Genomic DNA, 22,474 nt, shown 5'->3' on the forward strand with positions numbered 1-22,474 from the left:
AGTTACATTGCCAGAGAGATTAGGGTTTGGGAAGGCCTTGGAAGCACGGGTATGGTTAAAATGAAAGCTCTTGGGGCACTTGGGTGGCTCAGTCGGTTGAGCGTCCGACCTCAGCTCAGGTCGTGATCTCGCGGTCTGTGAGTTAAAGCCCCGTGTCAGGCTCTGTGCTGACATCTTGGAGCCTGGAGCCTGCTTCGGATTCTGTGTCTCCCTCTCTCTCTGCCTCTCCCCTGCTCATTCTCTGCCTCTCTCTCTGTCAAAAATGAATAAACATTAAAAAAAAAAAATAAAATGAAAGCTCTTAATCTATGAAAGGGAAAAAATTAAATTTCAGCAAGCATGAGATATGGAACTAAATCACACTGTGCTAGCCTGCTACACAGATGGTACTCGCTCTCTACTTGCCAGACCAACCATGTTGAAGCAGAAAGTGGACTATCTAACTTAAATTAGAAGAGCTGAATTTCTTCTTTAGTTGAAATGCCACAGTAAATATCTTTTGTGTAAAATTCAGTGTTTGTTGTTCAGTCGCAAGTGTGAATTGGATGAAAGTATCCAAATACAAGGTTTTTATGTGGAGCAAATTCCTATTTTTCTCTCACGTTTCCCAGCACACACCTCTAGTCATGAGTGTCCTTCAGCTGATATCTGATGCCAGCCAGTTACCTTGGAATAAAGGTTTTAGAACTGTTGTGGAAAAGTGATGGCTTCATCTAGGCTTAGTTATGTTATGTGTGAATTAAGCTCCTAAGTGAAAGTGGCTGAAATTTTACATATGGACAGACACGGATCTAGCTGTGAACCAATTGTTCTGCTGTGATAGAGACATTCAAACCTGCATGCATCTGTCAACTCCCTGTGGTGGCACAGTGAGATAAAGTGATCTGTAATGTTTCTCTAGTGTGTCCCTATTGCTAGCCATATTGTAATGTATAATACATCTCTTGGGCAGACAGCTTGAGTGGGCTGGATTCCACTTCAGCCCTGTAAAGATGCCAGGAAGCATCAAGGTGAATTTTTAAAGCCTATTTAAATATTTAGACTCCTGACTAATTTCAGCGAAATCTCCGCTATATCTAACAAACCACGTGCTAGAAGTGAGATGGAATCTCAAGTTTATGGCTTCCTCACTGATTAGTTGTATGACCTTGGATTGACAAATTATTTATCTGCCTGTTTCTGTCTAGGGCAAGTGAGAATTGTAAAAGGATTTGCCTCATAAGGTTGTTGTGTGGATTTTTAGGCAGTTAATATGTATAAAATACATAGGAGAGTGCCTACCACTTAATAAATGTTAGCCACTGCCACCACTAACAGTCATCGTCATCAACATAATTTAGAGATGAATTTTTATTCCCTGAAGTTAGATTGCTTTTTTTAGGAAGACCGTATCTCTGTCAAGGATATGACCAACCTCATTTCTCATATAGAAGCTCACTATCTTGTTTGTAAAGTCAATCTTCTTTTATTTACACCTAAAGTATAATGTAGTATATTATTACATATTATAATATTTATTATGCAAATTATATATTCATATTATGTTACTTTAAAGAAAGTATATTTTTTCTTTCAAAAATATATAAAGTATAGTCCATTATAAGAAAGTAGAAGATAATCACTAAAAGGGATGAAGGGACTCTATAATACTGTTGTGGAATGATCTGTCTACAAGATACATTGTTATGTGAAAAAAGTAAGGGCACATTACTGTGTAAATTATTCCACCAGTTTTATAAAATTTTGCTAGTACGTGCATAGAATATTTGACAGGCTGCACAAGAAATGGTATATTTTCATTTGTTGCTGTTGGGGAGGAAAATTGTATGGCCGATGACAGGGTGGGAGACTTACTGTATTTCCTTTTATACTTTTTGATTATTGAACCATGTGAATGTATTCCCTAGTAACTTATTAAAAAACTCATAAAAATGACAGTTGGGCATCCAGCTTTGGCTCAGGTCATGATCTCACGGTTCATGAGTTCGAGCCCCATGTCAGGCTCTGTGCTGACAGCTCAGAGGCTGGAGCCTGCTTCAGATTCTGTGTGTGTGTGTGTGTGTGTGTGTGTGTGTGTGTGTGTGTGTGTCTCTTTCTGCCCCTCTCCCATTCATACTCTGTCTCTCTAAATAAACTTTAAAAAATAAAATAAATAAAAAGCTCATAAAAGTGAAATGTAAAATAGCTGTTTTGAAATCTAGATATTTATTCATCCCTTAGAACCATTTTTTCTTTTTTTGTGTATTAAAATTCACATTTGATAGGGCTTTTAGATTGTTTTAGTCCCCGCCCCTTGAAGTCTGTTTTCCAACACTAAACTAAGAATGATCTTTTGTCCTCCATTAGGGATTTGAGTCATAATCGGTTGTCTAACTGGAACATCAGCTTGGAGTCTCAAACATTACAAGAAGTGTAAGTTATTTTTATTTGTTTAAATATTTATTAAACTCTTAAATTTGATGGTGAATTATGCATTTGAGGATGTTCAATCCAGAAATGCTATCAAAAAATTGAGGGAAAAAATTTAAAAGACGTTGTTTAAAAACCTAAACTGTTGTCTTTGGCTTTGCTACTATTTCTGACTCTGGACATCGTGCCAGAGGTTGGTGATTAGTTGCAAACTGTGTAGAAATATTATTCTATCTACTTTCTTGGGACCAAAAATAAGATTTTTTTCCCCTCTTCAGAGTAAATATGTTTTGCTTGTTTTTTTGCCAATTTGAGCTAGTGAAACGCTCTATTGTGTAAACTTTTTTATGTCTTGACTTGTCCAAGATGGAGGCATCATGTCTAAAGTAGATTTACGTGAAATACAGTATTTTTTTTTGTTGTCTGTAATGTGGTGGTTAATATAGTTTCATTTTCTTTTTTTTAAATATAATTTATTGACAGATTGGTTTCCATACAACATCCATTGCTCATCCCAACAGGTGCCCTCCTCAGTGCCCATCACCCACTTTCCCCTCTCTCCCACCCACATCCACCCTCAGTTTGTTCCTCAGTATCCAAGAGTCTCTTAATGATAGTTTCATTTTCTACTTCACTGAAGTTTTTCCTTTAATATTGAAATGTATTATTATGTATTTTTTGGAGGGAATTTTCTAAAATGATATTATCAGTTTAATTTGTTTCTGACTGGGATAACTTGTTCATGTTGTCATTGTCCTTGCATTCTCTGCTTCCCCGCCCCGTTCACTGGTTCTGATCTGCTGTGCACGGAATAAACAGTTGACAAGCTTATGAGCTGAAAGAATAGGCCCTGAAGAAAGTCCTGAAAACGCGTCAATTTTGTAACTTCACCTTGTTTCTTGGAGGCCTTTTACTTCTGGTTTCTTTGTATTCTAGATTATTGAGGTTGTTCAGTGACTGAAAACCAGATTAATGTAACGTGATTATATTAGATGTGTACTAAAACATGGGAGACCATATGTTTAAAGAGCTGCTAGGATCAGATCGTGACATGTCACGTCATCTGTAAAATTAATGAATGATAGGGTCCATATCTCAGTGGGCAGATTCATCCATGGTCCCAAGCAACCCTCTCTAACTGTGAGTAATATCAAGAAACATGTGTGTGTATTTTAAAAATTTACTTAATTAAAGCTTTTATCTTATAAATAGATGTATAAAAAGATATGGATGGTTTAGTTATTTCTTCTTTAAGGAAGACTGAAATTAGCTGTCAGAAATGTAATTCAAGGATGTTGCTGGGATTAAAAATACTTCATGTGCAAAATATTGGTATCAATCATAGATCTACACCATGAAAAAGCATTTCTTATTAAAATCTTTAGTTTCTCAGCATAATGCATTAAATCTATCTCATTCTGAGTCATAGGCCTTTTTAAATTTGGCACCTATCCTGAAGAATAATTATTAGCCAGAAACCAGAACTCAACAGGCAACATTTCCCTCTCTAAACTTTTAAATCTGTTTTTCCCCCTTGCCTAGGAAAATGAATTATAATGAGCTAACAGAAATCCCATATTTTGGAGAACCAACCTCTAATATTACTCAACTCTCATTGTAAGTAAGATTTCAGATCTTTTAAATTATAAATAGTACAGTTTTAGAATGTTTGTTTTAGGTAGCTTTTTTGTCGATCCTGATTATTTAACATCCTTGTGGTCTGGGGTAGGTCTCTGTCAGTCGCTTCATTACAGTCTTTTTTTTTTTTTTTTTTTTTTTTTTTTAATAGAATCCATAATTTAATCCCAGAAATAAATGCAGAGGCGTTTCAGTTTTACCCTGCTCTCGAGAATTTAGATCTCAGTTCAAATATAATATCAGAAATCAAGACATCTTCATTTCCTCGAATGCAGCTTAAATACCTGTAAGTAGATTTATTTTAAAGTGCATGTTTATGTATTGATAGTTATCTTCCCAGAGATGTCTGTTATTTATTGTGATTTTGATATGCTTATGTGAAACAAACCTAGGGGCAGTTTTTTGAGGTTGTTGTTATTTCTCTTATCAGGAAATATTAAGTATGCAGGTTAATTTTTGAGATTTAATTCTGGATTGTGTTTTACTAAACAGTTTTATAAAAGGTAAATAGCAGTGGTTTGTTAAATAGTGGTTTATCCTATACAATGATAATTAACATGTGCGATAGTGTTTTACACTTTACAAAGCGTATTCATACATACCATTTGAACCTAAATGAAGTTGGTATTCTTATTTTGCACTTGCATAAACAAAGCAGTTAAATGATTTGTAAAGTTGTGTATAGTTGCTAAGTGGTAGAGCTGGGTGTCGTCATAGACTTCAGGTAGCTGTCAGGTGGTAGAATGTTCCATTGCACTAAATTTTTTTGTTCTTTTGTTTATTTTAGGAATTTGAGTAATAATAGGATAACCATCTTGGAGGCTGGTTGCTTTGATAATTTATCTAGTTCCTTACTAGTGGTAAAGTTAAACAGGAACAGAATCAGCATGATTCCACCCAAGATCTTCAAGCTACCTCACCTCCAGTTCTTGTGAGTAACTAAACAGATGGGTTTTAAGAAGGTTGTCTTTTCTTTTAAATTATTTTAATTATTATTAGAGCAAATCAGCAAACCAAAGGTCTGACTGTTACACAATTTTTATTAAAGGGAACTTAAAAGAAACAAGATTAAGGTGATAGAAGGTCTGACATTCCAAGGGCTTGACTCCTTAAGGTCTTTGAAGATGCAGCGGAATGGTATTAGCAAACTTAAGGATGGAGCTTTTTTTGGCTTGGATAACATGGAAGAATTGTAAGTACTGTGAACTGGAATAGAATCTTGTTAGGAAAGGAGTCTGACTGGGACTTGTCAGTGCCCAATGGCTAAGATCGTTGCTTTAATTACACCCAGGTACATTAGTTCTTTCTCGCTTCTCTGATGTGAAGTAAGTATACACAGAGCTCTTTAAGCTTCGTTGTTGTTGTTTTTAGTATTTATTTTTGGGAGACAGAGAGAGTCCAAGCAGGGGAGGGACAGAGAGAGAGGGAGACACAGAATCTGAAGCAGGCTCCAGGCTCCGAGCTGTCAGCACAGAGCCCGGCGCAGGGCTCGAACCCACGAAGGGTGGGATCATGACCTGAGCCAAAGTCAGATGCTTAACTGACTGAGCCACTTGGGCGCCCCCTTTAAGCTTTGTTATATAGAACTGGTATTTTTTTCGTCATTCTTACAAGCATTTTGTCTAACAAGTTTTTATTTTCTTAATGTTGGGGCCAATGAAAATTACCAGAATTTACCTCAAACAGGTATATCAAACCCCTTAGTGGGTTGATTTTATAGATTTGGTATTTTAGACAGTCTTACTACCTCCTAGCGATAAATCTTAAGTAAAATCTAAATATTTACCAAGTAGAATTGGTTGGCTTACTTGGGTTTAGCAAAAATAGAGGCCTCACGGAGCAGGACCTCTTGAAGAGTTTTGGAATCTTCTCATTGCAGTGTCTTGTTCTGAACCATATTTTCTCCTTTCTTTCTCTAATTCTGCAGAGAACTAGAGCATAATAACCTTACAGAAGTGAACAAGGGGTGGTTGTATGGCTTGCGAATGTTACAACAGCTCTATGTGAGCCAGAATGCTGTTGAGAGAATCAGCCCTGACGCATGGGAGTTCTGCCAAAGACTGTCTGAACTGTGAGTGCTGGATGGCATTTGGCTGGAGGCTGTGAGACTAGAGTAGGTTGGGATAAGTCACTCCCATGGCCAATAATGAGATGGAACATCCTGCTTTATTAGAAGTTTGTTGAAAGCTCTAAATTTATCATGTAAATAGAATGAGAATAGGAAAATTGAATTAAAATACAATGAATTCCTTACCTTCCATGTTTCCGGTTTTTAGTGATTTGTCCTATAACCAGTTGACCCGCCTGGATGAATCTGCCTTTGTGGGTCTGAGCTTACTGGAGAAACTGAATTTAGGGGACAACAGAGTCACTCACATTGCTGATGGTGTATTTAGGTTTCTTTCCAATCTTCAGACACTGTAAGTACATCTGTATTTTCTTTTTTGCTAATTTTTATAAAACAGTAAAGCAAATTAAAATAACTAATCATAAGCTGCACATTTATGTTTATGTTAACATTTTGCAGTTCTTCTATCTTAGACTTAGGAGCAAGACAGTCTTATTTGTCTCTGTCCTCACACATAAATCTTACTTGTCTCTAGCCAGTTCAGTTTGTACTTTAATTTCGAATTTAATCAACTGAACAACGGAGCATCTCTTGTTTCAGTTACCATGGAATAAAACACGGTTGCTAGTCAAGAATGCACATTTTCTTGTTCCTCTGACCTTGAACTACTTTCAAAACTGCTACTCGTTCAGAAGGATGCAGGCTGTGTAGTGGGAACAGCTATGGCAGGAACCCTGTTCAGTGCTGCTAATTTCCTGCATGACTTTGGACAAAAAACCTTAAATTTATCAATGAGCTCATGTGTGCTAGGTGCTTTCAGAATAACAGGATATTATTGCTTTTTTCCATATTAGGAGGCTGAGGTTCAGAGAGGTTAAAATGATTTGCTTAAAGTTATACAACTTGTGTTCCCAAGTGGTCTTTCATCCAAGTACTAAGCAGGCCTGACCCTGCTTAGTTTCAGAGACCAGACAGAATCAGGTGCGTTCAGGGGAAAGTCACACAGCTTGTCAATGAGCCAGGTCTGTTTGACACTGGCTTTTTACCATACTGCCTGAAAAACAAAATCACTTAACCTTCTATGAGTGTCATTTTCTTTTTGTCTTCCTCCAGTGGAGGAGGGGCATAGGAGTAAGTGGTTGCTATAGGCAATTTCCACTCTAAAATTCTGGGTTTCTGTAAGTTGGATGTTTTACTCTGTCATGAAATGTAATTGAAAGAAGAGGTATTTTAACGAAATACAGTGATTTCAAACAGAGCAGAATAAAGAGAAAAAGGCTAATTAGTAGAATTTGTAGATTGTAAAGTTCCTGAATAGGGGACTTTTTGGTCATCATATTCAGGGTTGATAAATGGTCTCAGAAAAGAGGCAGGCTCCCAAATTGGAGACCTAGCCATCAGCGAGAAAGTTAGCATGATAGTTTTGTGAAGGTGTGTATATACCTGCACAAGTTTATTGGAATTTTTTTTTTTTAGCTTAATGAGGTATTTTTTCCTTCAGATTTGGCCCTGGAAAGTTAAAAGTGATTTTTTGTTGTTGTTCTTTTTTCTACATTATTAGAGGTAAACCTAGACCAGCTTAAACCCAGGAACTTAGATGCAGGTGCAGCCTTTTGGCATTTCAAAGACTGGCAGTCAGGTTCTTTCAGTACCACAGATTATTACTTTTAATATTAAAGTTTAGGAAAATAATTGCAGAAGTAAATGATTGTCTAATGCCACAGAGACGGTTAAGGCAGAACTAGAATAAGATCTGAGAAATTTTGGCTTTAGATCAATACTCCTGCTGGAGTACTTACTGATTTTGGCCAGTGAGTTGTATTTGTGCTGTGCTATGGAGGAAAGTCTTGAAGAGTTGAGTCGTCAGTTGTTTCAGTGTTTATCGCTTAGTAAAATAAAATGAACCCGTTAGCTTTCACTTTAAGTAAAGATATAGCTAAATAGGAAGCGTGATCTCCTATCTCCTGTTACTCACACAACTTTAAATGTCTCATTAAGAAAAGAGCTTTGTGTTTATTATGAGATGACTTAAGGAAGCAAAAGCGATTATCTATAACTGGTACTTTTTCCAGCAGGGCATCGTGTAGTACAATTGCATTTCCTCTGAGGACGCAACAGTGGATTTTAAAAGATCCATACTTTTCCTTTTAAAAATAACAGTGATCACTCTAGCGCATGGGTGTATCAGTGTCGCTTCCCAGAGGGCATGTTTAATTGCTGTCAAGCTATGAAGCTCTCTACTGACATAATTCTTTGTCAGCCATTTTAGGTTTAAGGGCCTGCGGGAAGGATTGGGTCACCCAGAAATCCCATTAGTCTAAAATCACATTTGTAAGGCATATCCCCTGCATCTTGAAATCCTCCTGCTTTTTGCAGGACCCGGACTATAATTTTACATATGCTAACACAATCAGGGGCTGTTAGCTGGGAAGATTAATACTCTTACCAGGTTGCTTAATTTATTTATCAAGGCCAGCTTAATTCTTTGCTTATGAGAATCAGTTCTTGCTTGCTTATTGCAGACATTCTTTAAAAACCGTAGTCAAGTCTTTGTCGTAAATAACTGTTAAAATAAGGATGAAAATTAGCATCGCCATGCCAGGATGATGCCCGGTGCTATAATGGTCATGTTAACTAACCTAATCTGTCTTTCCCTAACATTTTTGTAGAAACTTAAGAAACAATGAAATTTCATGGGCCATAGAAGATGCTAGTGAAGCATTTGCAGGACTCACAAGTCTCACTAAATTGTATGTATTTATACTCTTTATGTATGTTTACAAAGGTGTGTTTTTAAGAAGCAGTTGTATATGTGATTGGATTGTCTTTTTGCTGTGTCTGGAAAGTCAGCCTTTTGACTCATCCACTAAAGGAAGAAACTGTTGTTTATCAAGTTTTTTGTTTATCAGTGGTTTTAAATTTTATTTATTTATTTAGTGGCAAGACACTTTTTTTTTTAAGTTTATTTATCTTAGCGAGAGCATGCATGTGCATGCATGAGCTGGAGGAGGGGGCAGAGAGAGAGAGGGAGAGAGGATCCCAGGCAGGCTCCCACACTGTCAGCCCAGAGCCCAGTGCAGAGCTCAAACCCATGAACTGTGAGATCTTGACCTGGGCCAAAATCAAGAGTCGGACACTCAACTGATTGAGCCACCCAGGTGTTCCTTGGTGGGACACTTTCTACTGAAAGAGCTTTCTTATGGACACTCAAAGAGAAGTTATTCATGGAACTAGAATTGTTCTTCCAGAGTTGAACCAGTATTCTTCTTCTTCTTTTATTTTTTTTAAATATTTATTTATTTTTGAGAGAGGGAGAGAGACAGGAGGAAGAGGCAGAGAGGGGGGAGACAGAGGATCTGAAGTAGGCTCTGCACTGACAGCCGTGAGCCTGATGTGGGGCTTGAACTCATGAACCGTAAGATCATCACCTGAGCACAAGTCGGATGCTTAACCGACTGAGCCACCCAGGCACCCCTATATTCTTAATCATAAGAGATTTATGGGTAATTTATCTAGGGAGAGAGGAATTCTCTCAAGAGAATTCAAGATTTTAGATCTTCTCTCCTGAGAATTTCTCCAAGGCTTTACACTTGTCTGAATTTCTTTGACCTGATCTTTTGCTAAGAAGGGAGAAACTGGGACTATAATCCAGTTTATTATATGAAAACTAGCAGCCCATCAGTGGTCCAGATGGCTGTTCACAGGCACCTCGTTGAGTTCCAACCTATTAATAGAAGCCTTCATTCTGTGTTTTGCATTGGTTGGTAATAAAGGTTTACAACTTTCTTAAAAATGTATGTTAAACTTATTTTCACTTTTTATAGGTAAATGTTTGCTTTAATGAATTAAATTTTGCTTCGTGGAGGCTTTATTAGAAAGGTCTGTTTGTATTTCAGAATCTTACAAGGAAATCAAATTAAGTCAATTACAAAGAAAGCATTCATTGGTCTTGAATCCCTTGAGCATCTGTAAGTATTTTGCATCCATTTTGCTCCGTATATAAATAATCTTTGCTATTAGCAGAGGTTCTCATGACCATTTAAAGTGTTTATATAACTTAATTGTAGAAATGTGACCGGTAATGTTTCATTTCTCTTCATTTCAGAGATTTGAACAACAATGCTATAATGTCTATCCAAGAAAATGCTTTCTCTCAGACTCGCTTGAAAGAACTGTACGTAACTTCAGTCTTTTTGTCACCAATCATTAGATCATTATCCATGCTTGTGATGAATGTGTTGATGAATGTGACCTATATGTTTCCAAAAGCACACGATTCAGGCAGGAAAAAAAAAAAAAGAGAAAGTGTTAATATTCAGTTACTGTAGTGGCTGGATATAATTTTTAAATAACCCAAGATTGAAAAGCCCAGAGTTTGTGGCACCAAGACCTTCTGTTTTGCCTGTGCTGCTAATGCTTATAGTTAAAGAGACCTTAGCACTGCTCCTTGTGCTTGTTGTATATCTTCCTGTTCCTTATCCGCCCTGACCTCCCATTTATTTTTGGATTATTGGAAAAATGTGTTCCCAGTCCCCTTAGGGTGGATCACAGTTCAGGTATTAGGTAATTTGTTGCATATAATCTAGCACTTTCAGTATAATGGTCAGAGGGGATGTTCTGATATGGGTGTTCAAGCTACTAAAATGGTCAAACACTGTTAAATAGTTGTAGTGGAAAAACACACTTTATACCCTTTTTCATTCATGGTTTTTAAAAAAATTATGTTTAGGGTTTTCCCAGGGGGAGGGGCGGTTAGTTGGGCATTGGTATTCATTTTAACCTTTGGTGATTTGAATATTCAGCCAGTGTTAAGAATCAGTAGACTAAAGCAATTTATCTTGCCTTGCCTGAAAGCTACTCAGAGGAAGGACTGTGGTCCCAAACTGGTACATGATGAGATAAGCCTAGAAGTTCATAGGAAGCATTCAGAAGCTTGTAGAGCAGTTTGACATTACTGTGATACTTTTGTTGAATTTTATAGAAGTATTAATCTACAACAGATTGGAAATTTTAAAAAGTGGTTCTTCATCACAGGTAGTTTGAGATGCACTGGAAGTGTGTAAGTTCAAACTGCCTAGATTTCAAATTCTGCCCCATTCTTTACAGCTATGGGACATTGAGAACATTTAACCTAAAACTCAATTTCCCTTTTGAGAATGGGCCTTGTACCTCTTAGAGTTATGTGAGGATAAAATGAGGTAATTTGTTCATTCAAGAAATATGTATTGTCATCTGCTATGTAAGGTACTGTTTTAGGTGGTAAAAACACAGTGGTGAACAAGACAAAGTCTCTGTTCTCATAGCATAGTACGATAAATTCTGGTAAGGAAGTCAAAGAATAAATCAGTAGATACATAATATCTCTCATCAAGTAATAAGAGTTCTGAAGGAAAATAAAGGCGGGTCAGAATTATGGAGAGTGATGGGGATTGCTATTTTATTTTTTATTTTTTTTTAAATGTTTGTTTATTTTTGAGAGAGAGTACAAGCGGGGGATGGGCAGAGAGAGCCGGAGACAGAATCCAAAATGGTCTCTGTGCTGACAGCAGCAAGCCCAATGTGGGGCTCAAATTCATGAACCACAAGATTATGACCTGAGTCGAGGTCAGACGCTCAACCAACTGAGCCACCCAGGTGCCCCTGGGATTGTTATTTAGATAAAGTAGTGATGGAAGGCCATTTTGAAGATAACAGAATTTGAGTTAGTGAGTGGCAAAGCATTGAATACTAGTTGAAGAGCATTCTGCACAGAGAACAGCAAGTGCAAAGGCCCTGAGGTAGAATCTTGTTTCTTATGCTTGAAGAACAGCAGAGACGCTAGTGTGGTTGGAAGAGAGCAAGAGGAAGAGTGCTTAGGAGATGAGGTCAGAGAGTTAAGCAGGAACCAGACCAAGTAGGGCTCAATGAGTTATGAGAAGTTTGGATTTTTTTTCCTCTAAATGTCTCAGGAAACTTTGGAGGGTTTTGAGAAGATGCTCAGTACAGAGCCTGGCACACAGTAAAAGTTGAATAATATTAATAATAAAAATAAAAATGTTATGGAAATAATCATTAGTTATTTTCTGCCAGACTTTCAGGTAGCTCTTTTTTTTGAGGGGGTGGGGTCTGTTGAGATATTTGAGATATTTCTCCTAGGCTTAATTTTTAAGGGTACAACCTAGTGCATATATTAGAATTACCTTTTTTTTTGCCCTTGAGAATTTGAGGGCCACCAATGAAGTTTTAACTCTTGTCATGAGAACTCAGTGTAAAATGTAATTTAGACAGTAGGCGAGAGCAAATAGTGTAGTTTCATTCTTTAGTCATTTGGTAGTTTGAGAATTGGTTTGAACAAAATGCTAGTGGAGGAGACTCTAATGTACCTTTTTTACTGAGACATTTTGGTTGCTTTTGGTTGATTTAAATCTAAGTCATATTTACAATACTGTTACATCAACATTTATTAAAATATATCTGTATGCTTCTTGGTATCCTTCAGTGCTTTGCATAAATATTAGGTGGAGATGGGAGAGTTGTATGTAAATTAAAAATATTTTGCATTAAACTTCTGTAGTCATGGTAGAAACATTAGAAAGTACAATTAAACCAAGGAGAGCCAAGTCCCCAGAGGCCCACTACTTAAAGACAACCACTATTAATATTTTGGTGTGTATCTTTTTGAGAGGCTTTAACAGGGTACTCTGTTAGGTGCTTGGGGGCAGGTTGGTTAGTGTGTGAGGGGGGAAAGATGCAAAAGAAACAGAAGTAAAGGGAAGTAATGTGAATTCAGTGGTATCTGTGTCCAGGCACTATGCTAAATGCTATATTTAAATTTTTTTTTGAGGTAGGCATTCTCAAACCCATTTTCCAGAAATAGAAACTGAGATTTTGGAGACATTAAGTATTTTGCCTAAGGTAAGTAGCAGAATTAGGATTGAGTCCAGGTCTCATGAGCCCAGCTTATACCTAAGAAAGCATAGATCAGACCATGTGACTTCTCTATTCTTAACCTTCCATTGGCTTCCCATCACATATAGGGAGAAAACACCTTAAGTTCTTTTCTCAGTTTGCAAAGCACTTGCATGGCTTGGTCCTCCTTGCCCTGCTCTCTGACCTTGTTCCTGTCGCTGTCCCCTCCCTCACTGTGCTCTAGGCTCAGTGTCCTCCTTGCTTTGCCTTGAGCACCCTAGGCATGTCTGCCCCAAAGCCTTTGCACACAATTTCCTGTATCTGCGACACTCTTAACCTCAGGTCTTCGTGTGATTTGCTGTCTCGCTCCTTTCAGGTCTTTGCCCAAATGCCCTCTCTTCAAAGAATCTTACCCTGACAACTTTATCTAAACCAGTAGCTACTGTGTCTGTATCTTTGCCTTAGCTTTGTTTTCCTTGCTGGCACTTACTTTCTGACACTGTACTTTGCCTTTATTTGTTTATTGCTTGGCGCTAATGAATAATGTAAGTTCTGTGAGGCCTGTATCCCCACAGCGCAGAACAGTGCCTCACATATAGTAGACTCAAGTATTTCTGTGTCAGTGAATGAATATAACCTAAGAATCCTATTACATTTGAAAGGTAACTTTTGGCCTGATTAAGTAAAATTACCCTTAGTTAAATAAGGCTTTTGAGATACCATTGAAGACTGTTTGAAACTTCTTTGGAATCAAATCTTAGATACTTTAAAACTAGATGGGATCTTGGTGATGCACACAAAGCAAGTTACAGTGTTCTCAAAATCATTTGCTCTCACTGCTGCCAAGTGGATGGGACATTCATGGGTCAGTAAGAGAAAAGCTATCTGATTTTTCAGATGTGTTTTATAGGCCTATTATATACAGACAACAAACAAAATTTCACTGCCTCTTAGTTTGAGTTGCAGTACACATTGTCACAGGGTGAAGTGTTGTCAGTCTTGATGAAATAATTTGAAAAGAGTTCTGTCCTCTCCACAACAGACATGCTCTGTGCTCCAGTGTGTATGGTAAACTTTTCTCCAAACTTTTCTGGGAAAAAGTTTAAACCTCAAAAATTGAAAAGAAGGTACAGTTAACAGCCATATTCCCTTTTTACCACTTGTTAACTTTTTGCTAAATTTGTGATCTGTTTCTCTCTTTCCCTGCTCCCTTCCCTCTCTCCCTCTCCATCTCTTTCTATCTTTGTCTCTCTCTCCACACACACTGTTGTTTTACTTAGCCATTTGATAGTAAGTTGCAGATATCGTAATTTACCCCTAAATATCTCAGTATGTATTTCCCAAGAACAAGGGTGTTTTCCTATATATAGTCACAGCACTGTTAGTGAAATTAACATTGATAAAGTAATATTAATTGACCTGCAGTCCATACTCAGATTTACCCAATGTCAAAAAGTGTTCTTATAGATATTTTTTCCAGTCAAGAATCATGTACCATATTTGGTTGTAATGACTTGTTAGTCTCCTTTAATCTAACATAGGTCCTTTACCCTTGTTTTACCTTTTCTTAATGTCTTTCATGACACTGACGTATTTGAGGAATCGAGGCCGACAGTTTGAGTTTTTCTTGTGGTTCAATTCAGGTTAAACATTTTTTGGTGAGAAAAATGCATAGGTGCGCAGTAAGCTCTCAGTAGTCAAGAAACTGAGAATGAAAAGTAAAGAGTACTTGTTTTCCTCTTTGTTTCTGCAGGATTCTGAACACAAGCAGCTTACTCTGTGACTGTCATTTGAAGTGGTTACTTCAGTGGCTGGTTGATAATAACTTCCAACATTCTGTGAATGTAAGCTGTGCACACCCTGAATGGCTAGCAGGGCAGAGCATCCTGAATGTGGATCTGAAAGATTTTGTCTGCGGTTTGTATTTTTGTTTTAAAATTTTGTATACTGTACATCTACTGTCTTTTTTATTATTTTATTTTATTATTGTTATATTTTCATCATGATAGGTATACTCTTTAATCCCCATCCCCTATTTCCCCTATCTCCCCTACCTCTCCCCCCACCTCTGGTAACCATCAGTTTGTTCTCTATAGCTAAGAATCTGTTTCTTGGTTTCTCTCTCTCTCTCTTTTATTTTTTAAACTTTGCTCGCTTGTTGTGTTTCTTAAATTCCACATATGAGTGAAATCATATGGTAATCGTCTTTCTCTGACTGACTTATTTCACTTAGCATTATACTCTCTAGCTCCATCCATGTCATTGCAGATGGCAAGATTTCATTGTTTTTCATGGTTGAATAATACCCCATTGTGTATATGTATCACATCTTCTTTATTCATTCATTATAAATGGACACTTGTGCTACTTCCATAATTTGGCTGTGGTAAATAATGCTGCAGTAAACATAGGGGTGCATGTATCCCTTTCAGTTAGTGTTTTTGTATTCTTTGGGTAGATACCTAGTAGTGTGATTTCTGGATCGTAGAGTAGTTCTGTTTTTAATATTTTGAGGAACCTCCATGCTGTCTTCTTCCACAATGGCTGCACCAGTTTGCACTTCCTCAACAGTGTAACAGTGCAATTCCCACATCCTCACCAACATTTGTTATTTCTTGTGTTTTTGATTTTGGCCATTCTGACATGTGTAGGGGTGATATCTCATTGTGGTTTTGGTTTGCATTTACCTGATGATGACTGCTGTTGAGCATCTTTTCATGTGTCTGTTGGCCATCTGTGTGTCTTTGGAGAAATGTCTTTTCATGTCTTCTGCCCATTTTTTAATTGGATTATTTGTTTTGGGAGTATGCCCTTGTATCAATTCTTTATATATTTTGGATATTAACCCTTTGTCAGATATGTCATTTGCAAATATCTTCTCCCATTCAGTAGGTTGCCTTTTAGTTTTGTTGATGGTTTCCTTTGCTCTGCAAAAATTTTTTATTTTGATGTAGTCCCAATAGTTTATTTTTACTTTTGTTTCCCTTGCCTCAGGAGACATATCTAGAAAAAATATTGCTGTGGCCAGTGTCAAAGAGGTTACTGCCTGTGCTCTATTCAAGGATTTTTATGGTTTCAGGTCTCACATTTTAGGTCTTTAATCCATTTTGAGTTTATGTTTGTGTATGGTATCAGAAAGTGATTCGATTTTCAATTTCATTCTTTTGTATGTAGCTGTCCAGTTTTTCCAACACCATTGGTTGAAGAGACTGTTTCCCATGGTATATTCATTCCTCCTTTGTCAAAGATTAATTGACCATATATTTGTGGGGTTGTTTCTAGGTTTTCTGTTCTATTCCATTGATTTATATGTCTGTTTTTATGTCAGTACCATATTAATTGCTACCACTGTGTAATATAACTTGAACTCTGCAGTGTGATACTCCAGTTTTGTTTCTCTTTGTTAAGATTGCTTTGGTTACTTGAGGTCTTTTGCAGTCCCATTCGAATTTCAGGATTGTTTGTTCTAGTTCTGTGAAAGGTGCTCTTGGTATTTTCATAGGAATTGCATTAAATGTGTAGATTGCTTTGGGTAGTATAGATATTTTAACAATATTTTTCTAACACATGAGCATGGAATGTCTTTCCATTTCTTTGAATATCTTTCACCAGTGTTTTACACTTTTCAAAGTACAGGTCTTTCACCTCTTTGGTTAAGTTTATTCCTAGATGTTGTATTATTTTTGGTACAATAGTAAATGAGATTGTTTTCTTAATTTCACTTTCTGCTGCTTCATTATTAGTGTATAGGAATGGAACAGATATCTGTACATTGGTTTTGTATCCTGCAAACTTACTGAATTCATTTATCAGTTCTAGTAGTTTTTTGGTTGAGTCCTTAGGGTTTTCTATATGTAGTATCATGTCATCCACAAATAGTGAAAGTTTTACTTCTTCCTTACCAATTTGGATGCCTTTTACTTCTCTATATTGTCTGATTACCGTGGCTAGGACTTCCAGTAGTCTGTTGAATAAAAGTGGTGAGAGTGGACGTCCGTGTCTTGTTCCTGACCTTGGGGGAAAAGCTTCCACTTTTTCACCATTGAGTATGATGCTGAGTGGGGTTTTTCATATAAGGTTTTTATTATGTTGAGATATATTCCCTCTAAACCTACTTTACAGAGGGTTTTTTTCATGAATGGTTGTTGTACTTTGTCAAATGGTTTTTCTGCATCTATTAAAATGATCATATGATTGCTTTCCTTTCTCTTATTGATGTCATGCATCACATTGATTGTTTTGTCAATATTAAACCATGCTTGCATCCCAGGAATAAATCCCTCTTGGTTGTGGTATATGATTTTTTAAAATACATTCTTGGATTTGGTTTGCTAATATTTTGTTGAGGATTTCTGCATCTATATTCATGAGAGATAGTGGTCTGTAGTTCTCTTTTTTTATAGTGTCTTTACTTGGTATCAGGGTGATACTGGCCTTGTAGAATGAATTTGGAAGTTTTCCTTCCTCTTGTATTTTTTGGAATAGTTTGAGAAAGATAGGTATTAACCCCTCTTTAAATGTTTGCTGCAATTCATCTGTGAGGCTGTCTAGTCCTGCACTTTTGTTTTTGGGGAGGTTGTTGATTATTGATTCAATTTCATTGCTGATAATTAGTCTGTACAAATTTTGTATTTCTTCCTGCTTTGGTTTTGGTAGATTGTATATTTCTGGAAATTTATCTATTTCTTCTAAGTTATCTAATTTGTTGGTATACGGGTTTTCATAATACTCTTTTACAGTTATTTGTATTTCTGTGGTGTTGATTGTTATTTCTCCTATTTAATTAGTAATTTTGTTTATTTGGGTCTTCTTTTTTTTAATGAGTCTTGCCTAGAGGTTTATCAATTTATTGGTTTTCAAAGAACCAGCTCCTGGTTTCATTGATCTGTTCTATTGTTTTTTTAGTTTGTATGTCATTTATTTCTGCTCTAATCAGCACTGTTTCCTTCCTTTTGCTAGGTTTTGGTTTTCTTCTTTTTCTAGTTCCTTTAGATGTAAGGTTAGGTTGTTTGTTTGAAATTTTTCTTGCTTCTTGAGGTAGGCTTGTATTGCTATAAACTTCCCTCTTAGAACCACTTTTGCTGCATCCCAAAGATTTTGGACGCTTGTGTTTTCATTTTCATTTGTTTTCATGTAATTTTTTATTTCTTCGTTAACTCATTCATTCATTCATTCATTTGTGTAAAGATTTTATTTTTAAGTAATCTCTACACCCAGGGTGGGGCTAAAAATTAACGACCCTGAGACCAAGAGTTGCAGGCTCTACAACTGAGCCAGCCATGTGGCCTGACACATTCATTGTTTTTGTTTTGTTTTGTCTTTGTTTCTTTTAATTTTAGAGAGAGAAAGCACAAGTGGGAGACAGGGGGAGAGGGACAGAGAGAAGGGGGGAGAGAGAGAGAGATTGATTCCTAAGCAGGCTCCATGCTCAGTGTGGAGCCTGGCACGGGGCTCAATCCCATGACCCTGGGATCATGACCTGAGCTGAAATCTGGAGTTGGATGCTCAACCGACTGAGCCACTCAGGTGCCCCCCATTCGTTGTTTTAATGGCATGTTATTTAACCCCCATGTATTGTGCTCTTTCCAGATTTTTTCTTGTGGTTGATTTCTAATTTCATAGCGTTGTGGTCAGAAAAGATGCATAGTACACTATCTTAATAACAAAAGTAAAAAAAAAGAAATTAAACCAGAATGCTTTCTCACTAGCATATCCATTTCCATTTCTCTGTGTTCTTCTCTAAAATTTTTATATTGTTGTTAATCGTAGGTTAAATTTTGTGTTCTTTGACTTAGCATATCATAAGTAGTTTTTTTCCTTTCTTGTGTTCTTCAGTGATCATTTTTAATGTCAGTATAAAAGCATCTTTATGAATGTAGGCCTTCACTTTTAGGGAGTTGTTAACCTTAAAATAAATTTCCAGTAGTAAGATTCCTGAAACAAAAAAGTAATGATTTTTTTTAAGGTAGATCTTAAAAAGTGCTACCAGGTATTTTACAGAAAGATAGCACTTGTTTAGGTTGTCACCAGCAATGTATGAATATACCAGGTTCATGTTGTTCCTGTTTTTCATGCAGTTTCTTAAGACTAAGGTGTTGGCATTTTTTGGAGGGGAAAGGCGGACAGTCATGGAAAAGTTGTCATGATTCTGACACTCATAATTTCAAGTATATATCTATATTGTTCTTTTCTCAAGCTTGTACATTTTTCCTTTACACTTACATTTCGTTTAAAGTGGAATAACTGATTCTTAGCCTTGGCAGCAGAACTTTTAGATCAGTGTGTTTGTGTTGCATGTCTCTAGTATCTGATCATTTAGATACCCATGTATGGCCAGATCTGTTTTTATAATCTCCTTAAAGATACTGAGGACACTTGGAAGTTCAGGCCCACAAAATGCTTATTTTTTTTTTACATATTAATGACATATTATTTATGAATCGTAGTATATTAGCCAGTCCTAAGCCAGTCTTCAGTTGGACATTTAACATGTTTGATATTTCTCACTATTTTAGGTGAGAGTTACCCACATACAAAGTATATTATGGTTGTTACTCCCCATAAAATATAATAGAATCATAATCCCTATTTTCTATATTGGCACGGAAAAGAATGAGTGTTGTTATATACATATTTTTATATGTAAGCTCTGTGTATACACAAGAGCTAATAGGATTAGAACTTGTCTTGAAATTTGAATCTGGGTTTTTCTTTTTTCCCTGTAACTGGTAATACTTAAGGAAGGACATTCTAAGCATACGTGACTGTAAGGGATAGTAGAAAGTGGTGCTAAACCCTAAAGTCTGAAAACCTGGGTTCCGGTTCAGCACATGTCTCTGAATAAGTTGTTTGACCCTCTGGGCCTCATTTTCCTCATCCTTAAACCAAAGAATTGGATGCTAGCTCTGTAGTCTCTGTCTTAATATGCCATTTTGTAAACAGAACGCACAGTTTTACATTATTTGTTTCAAAAGCTGTGGAAGCAAAAATAAATAAGTGACTTGGCTCCTGCCCCATTTTTTTTCTCTTAGATGATTTTCTCAAGCCACAAATAAGAATGCATCCTGAAACTACAGTTGCTCTAAGAGGCACGAACGCGACTCTGACATGCACTGCAGTGAGCAGCAGCGATTCGCCCACGTCTACTGTGTGGCGCAAAGACAGTGAAATCTTGTATGATGTCGATGTTGAGAATTTTGTTCGTTATCAGCAGCAAGCTGGAGAAGCTCTGGAGTATACGAGTGTCCTACATCTTTTCAACGTGAATTTCACAGATGAAGGAAAATATCAGTGCATTGTTACTAACCACTTTGGTTCTAATTATTCTCTTAAAGCCAAGCTGACTGTGAATGGTAAGGAATTCTCCCTGATAGTTTTATAGTTAGAAGGGTTTTTCATGTTCAATTTTTGAACCACCTAACCAAGAAAATGAGGCTAAACCTGACACTTAAGGGGGGCATTTTACTGTTTTGTCTTTAGGGTTGTGATAATATATAGACTGGATTACCATTTTGCTTACTTACTGTCCCTAACTGCTCTTTGGTTGAGGATAAGGGGCAATTCCATGACCCCAGGAAATAGGCTACATTTATTGTTATTTACGCTTTTGAAAAAATTCTTTGGAAATTCTCTTTTCTTTCTAGAACCATAATTTGGCTCTGAAAACTATGAAATTTATTCCTGACACTGTTCACAGGGCTTTCTAATAATTGGGAGTATTTAGGGCATTTCTAGGTACAGTATCATTATCATTGAGTATAGTCACACAGAATCATTTTTTAAATTAATGCTCTTTTTCACTGTGGTTTTAAAAATAAATAAATTAATAAATTAATTAATTAAAGAAAATAAAACCTCTCCAAAATAGTTTAATCTATCCTCTATCAGATTGAATAATTAAAATATTTTGGGTTTTGTACAACCAAAAGATGTATTTGTGTCTTTCTCTTTTTTTTTTTTTTCCTAAAGATTTAAAAAAAAATTTTTTTTAAAGTTTGATTTTGAGAGAGAGAGACAGAATGCGAGCCGGGGAGGGGCAGAGAGAGAGGGAGACACAGAATCCATCTGAAGTAGGTTCCAGGCTCTGAGCTGTTAGCACAGAGCTTGACGTGAGGCTCGAACTCACAAACTGTGAGATCATGACCTGAGCCAAAGTTGAACACTTAACCACCTGAGGTGCCCCAGGATGTATTTGTGTGTTACTTCTGTGTTGTTTTATGAGATTTTTGAAAGCATAAATTTTTTTTTATCATGCATTTGCCATGCCAGCTTTGTAGATGTTAGTTTGGAAAGCACCATTTAGTATCTTAAGTAAGCGTAGCAAATAGTGAGTTCTAAAATATGGAGCCCAGAAAGGTTTGTGGCCTTCTGCCTTCCTTGTCCCCATCAGAGACATCAGGTGGATGTGGCATGCATTCTGGAAGAATTTAGTCATCACTGTACTCCAAGTATTCTGAGGTTTTGGGAGAAGAGATGCCCTCTGAACTTGTATTTACTGTTCATCCAGAGAGCATGTCTTCTCAAAGAAATAGAGTATTTACAACAGTTGATATTGTGCCTAACAGATTGTCTCATTTATGTGTGTATGTAAATATGTGTATGTGTATTTCCCCACCCACCCACTTTTTTCGGTAATCTTTTCTTGGAACAGAGATGCCATCTTTCCTGAAAACTCCAATGGATCTAACCATTCGCACTGGTGCCATGGCCAGATTAGAGTGTGCTGCAGAGGGGCACCCTGCACCTCAGATTTCCTGGCAGAAAGATGGTGGTACTGATTTTCCTGCGGCTCGAGAAAGGCGCATGCATGTCATGCCCGAAGATGACGTCTTCTTCATTGCCAACGTGAAAATAGAAGACATGGGAATCTATAGCTGCATGGCACAAAACAGAGCAGGAGGCCTCTCAGCAAATGCCTCACTCACAGTATTGGGTATGTGTGCTGCCCTGTGGTTCCCTGCTTTGCTTGGAACCTTTTTATAGGGGGCCTGCTCTGATCTTAATGGTGAAAAAAAGTCTAAGTTTCAGATTTTAATTGTGATCCTTGGATCTCTGTCACTGTATTTTGCCAATACACATGGGGTTATGTCAGCCTAGGATATCTGTGGATCAGATAACTGAAATCTGCGAAAGTAATGAGGGCAGAATTAGAGATCTTCATCACATGAATTGAAAATTCGGATCCCTTTATCCTGTCCCTCTGGAAGGTTTCTACTTCATGTATATGTTTTTTTACCTGTTCAGCAGTGAGTTGGCAGTTGTTTTATACTGCTTCATAGTGAACTCAGGGCAATGTAATTGTTTTTCCCATATTTTATTATTTTTTAATATAATGTCAAGTTAGCTAACATACAGTGCATCCCTTAGTTCATTTTTTTTTTTTTTTAATTAAATGCACCAAAAATGACCTGTCTTTTGGTTAGGTGTCCTGTTTTCCTTCCATTGTGTCCCTCTTCTTCCTGTGTTCTGGTA

General features: G+C 36.9%; 1 protein-coding gene across 6 annotated transcripts in view; it reads left to right on the forward strand.

Annotated features, from left to right (window-relative positions):
- Window positions 1-22,474, forward strand: part of LRIG2 (leucine rich repeats and immunoglobulin like domains 2) — a 162,877-nt gene that overhangs the window by 128,829 nt on the left and 11,574 nt on the right. For all 6 annotated transcript variants that reach the window (XM_042998214.1, XM_042998216.1, XM_042998215.1 and 3 more), the window contains 13 exons: window positions 2,347-2,412; window positions 3,952-4,026; window positions 4,199-4,333; window positions 4,835-4,978; window positions 5,096-5,239; window positions 5,975-6,118; window positions 6,324-6,467; window positions 8,785-8,865; window positions 10,012-10,083; window positions 10,221-10,289; window positions 14,757-14,920; window positions 20,035-20,355; window positions 21,654-21,935. In XM_042998214.1, the coding sequence (XP_042854148.1) occupies window positions 2,347-2,412; window positions 3,952-4,026; window positions 4,199-4,333; window positions 4,835-4,978; window positions 5,096-5,239; window positions 5,975-6,118; window positions 6,324-6,467; window positions 8,785-8,865; window positions 10,012-10,083; window positions 10,221-10,289; window positions 14,757-14,920; window positions 20,035-20,355; window positions 21,654-21,935 (1,841 nt within the window). The remainder of the gene's footprint in view (window positions 1-2,346; window positions 2,413-3,951; window positions 4,027-4,198; window positions 4,334-4,834; window positions 4,979-5,095; window positions 5,240-5,974; window positions 6,119-6,323; window positions 6,468-8,784; window positions 8,866-10,011; window positions 10,084-10,220; window positions 10,290-14,756; window positions 14,921-20,034; window positions 20,356-21,653; window positions 21,936-22,474) is intronic.

This window comes from Panthera tigris, chromosome C1 (assembly GCF_018350195.1).
Source record: "Panthera tigris isolate Pti1 chromosome C1, P.tigris_Pti1_mat1.1, whole genome shotgun sequence".
In the NCBI taxonomy this organism is placed as follows: Eukaryota; Metazoa; Chordata; class Mammalia; order Carnivora; family Felidae; genus Panthera; species Panthera tigris.